The sequence below is a fragment of the Meleagris gallopavo genome, unplaced genomic scaffold (genome assembly GCF_000146605.3).
Source record: "Meleagris gallopavo isolate NT-WF06-2002-E0010 breed Aviagen turkey brand Nicholas breeding stock unplaced genomic scaffold, Turkey_5.1 ChrUn_random_7180001858401, whole genome shotgun sequence".
Lineage (NCBI taxonomy): Eukaryota > Metazoa > Chordata > Aves > Galliformes > Phasianidae > Meleagris > Meleagris gallopavo.
The window spans coordinates 1-1,207 of record NW_011124368.1 but is presented as its reverse complement, the minus strand read 5'-3'; the positions used below and the strand labels follow the sequence as shown (position 1 = coordinate 1,207).

Genomic DNA, 1,207 nt, shown 5'->3' with positions numbered 1-1,207 from the left:
TTCCGACTCCTTCCTCACCACGTCCAGCACGGAGTCCACCAGCTCAGCACCTTCGGTGTAGTGCCCCTTGGCCCAGTTGTTGCCGGCCCCGCTCTGACCTACGGGCAGACCGGCAGCAGCGAGCCACGTCAGTGCCCCCGGAAGGAACGCAGACCCACCTCCGCCCGCCCCATGGGGCTCACATCCCTTCTGTTCCCATCCCCAGAGCGCTGCTGGGATCCAGCCCCCGGCTCGCTCACACGCCTGCTCTGAGCCTCCTGCACGCACCTCGCTCACGCTGGGGGACGCCTGCACGGCACGCTCACTCACCAAAGACAAAGTTGTCGGGTCGGAAGATCTGTCCAAAGGGGCCGGAGCGCACCGAGTCCATTGTGCCGGGCTCCAGGTCAACCAGGATGGCACGGGGGACGTACTTGTTACCTGCGGGAGGAACCAACGCAGCCTTATGGCCCTGCAGCCACAGCAGCACCGCTGCGCTCACCACAGGCTCTCCATATTTCACTGGAGAGTTGCACTGTCTAGATCAGGGCTATGAGAGCCATTCTGAGAACAAAGCTCTGTAGATGGCAGCTCTTACTCAGGTATCTTTCAAGCTATGACCTGGCATTTCTGCCTTATTTATTTAAGGATGTCAGAGGACACAGACAAACTCACCGGCAGCTTCATTGTAGTACACGTTGATCCTCTCCAGCTGCAGGTCGCTGTCCCCATGGTAGCTGCCAGTGGGGTCAATCCCATGCTCATCACTGATGACCTCCCAGAACTGGAAGAAATTTTTGTAAAAGGGCAGCTGTTAACTACAGCTGGCCGGTGCCAATCACACGCATTAGCAGTCTGTGCGCACAGCGTCCCCGACCACTCCCTAGCATGGTTGAGCGGCTGCCTGGGAGGAAGCTGCACCTCCATGAGTCAGTGCAGAAGACTTTCCTTTGGCCGCGGCAGCTGAATTAACAGAAGCAACGCTGAGTAGACGAGGGCAGACGGGCAGCTGCAGCGCTGGAATTCGAGCTAATTCATTTTTAGCACATATCCGCGGGGTGACAACACTCGCATACCCATGGATCTGAGACTCTTCTATTGTCTAGCCGTGGTTTAAGACCGCCTAGACCAGCCATGCTGTTCTACCGACACGGCAGCGTCACCGCAAGACGACTGCAGCCCCAGCACACACCCGAGGCTGGCCGTGACACCGCGCCCCTCTCCCTCA

At 58.7% G+C, this 1,207-nt stretch overlaps 1 protein-coding gene across 1 annotated transcript; it reads right to left on the bottom strand.

The window, feature by feature from the left end:
* Positions 1-3: 3 nt before the first annotated feature.
* Positions 4-793, bottom strand: LOC100543297 (tubulin beta-4B chain-like; the record flags this gene model as incomplete). The annotated part of the gene is made up of 3 exons (XM_010726840.1): positions 4-98; positions 310-420; positions 655-793. Coding segments are annotated over 3 exons (345 nt in total), but the record flags the coding sequence as incomplete, so codon positions are not given.
* Positions 794-1,207: the final 414 nt, after the last annotated feature.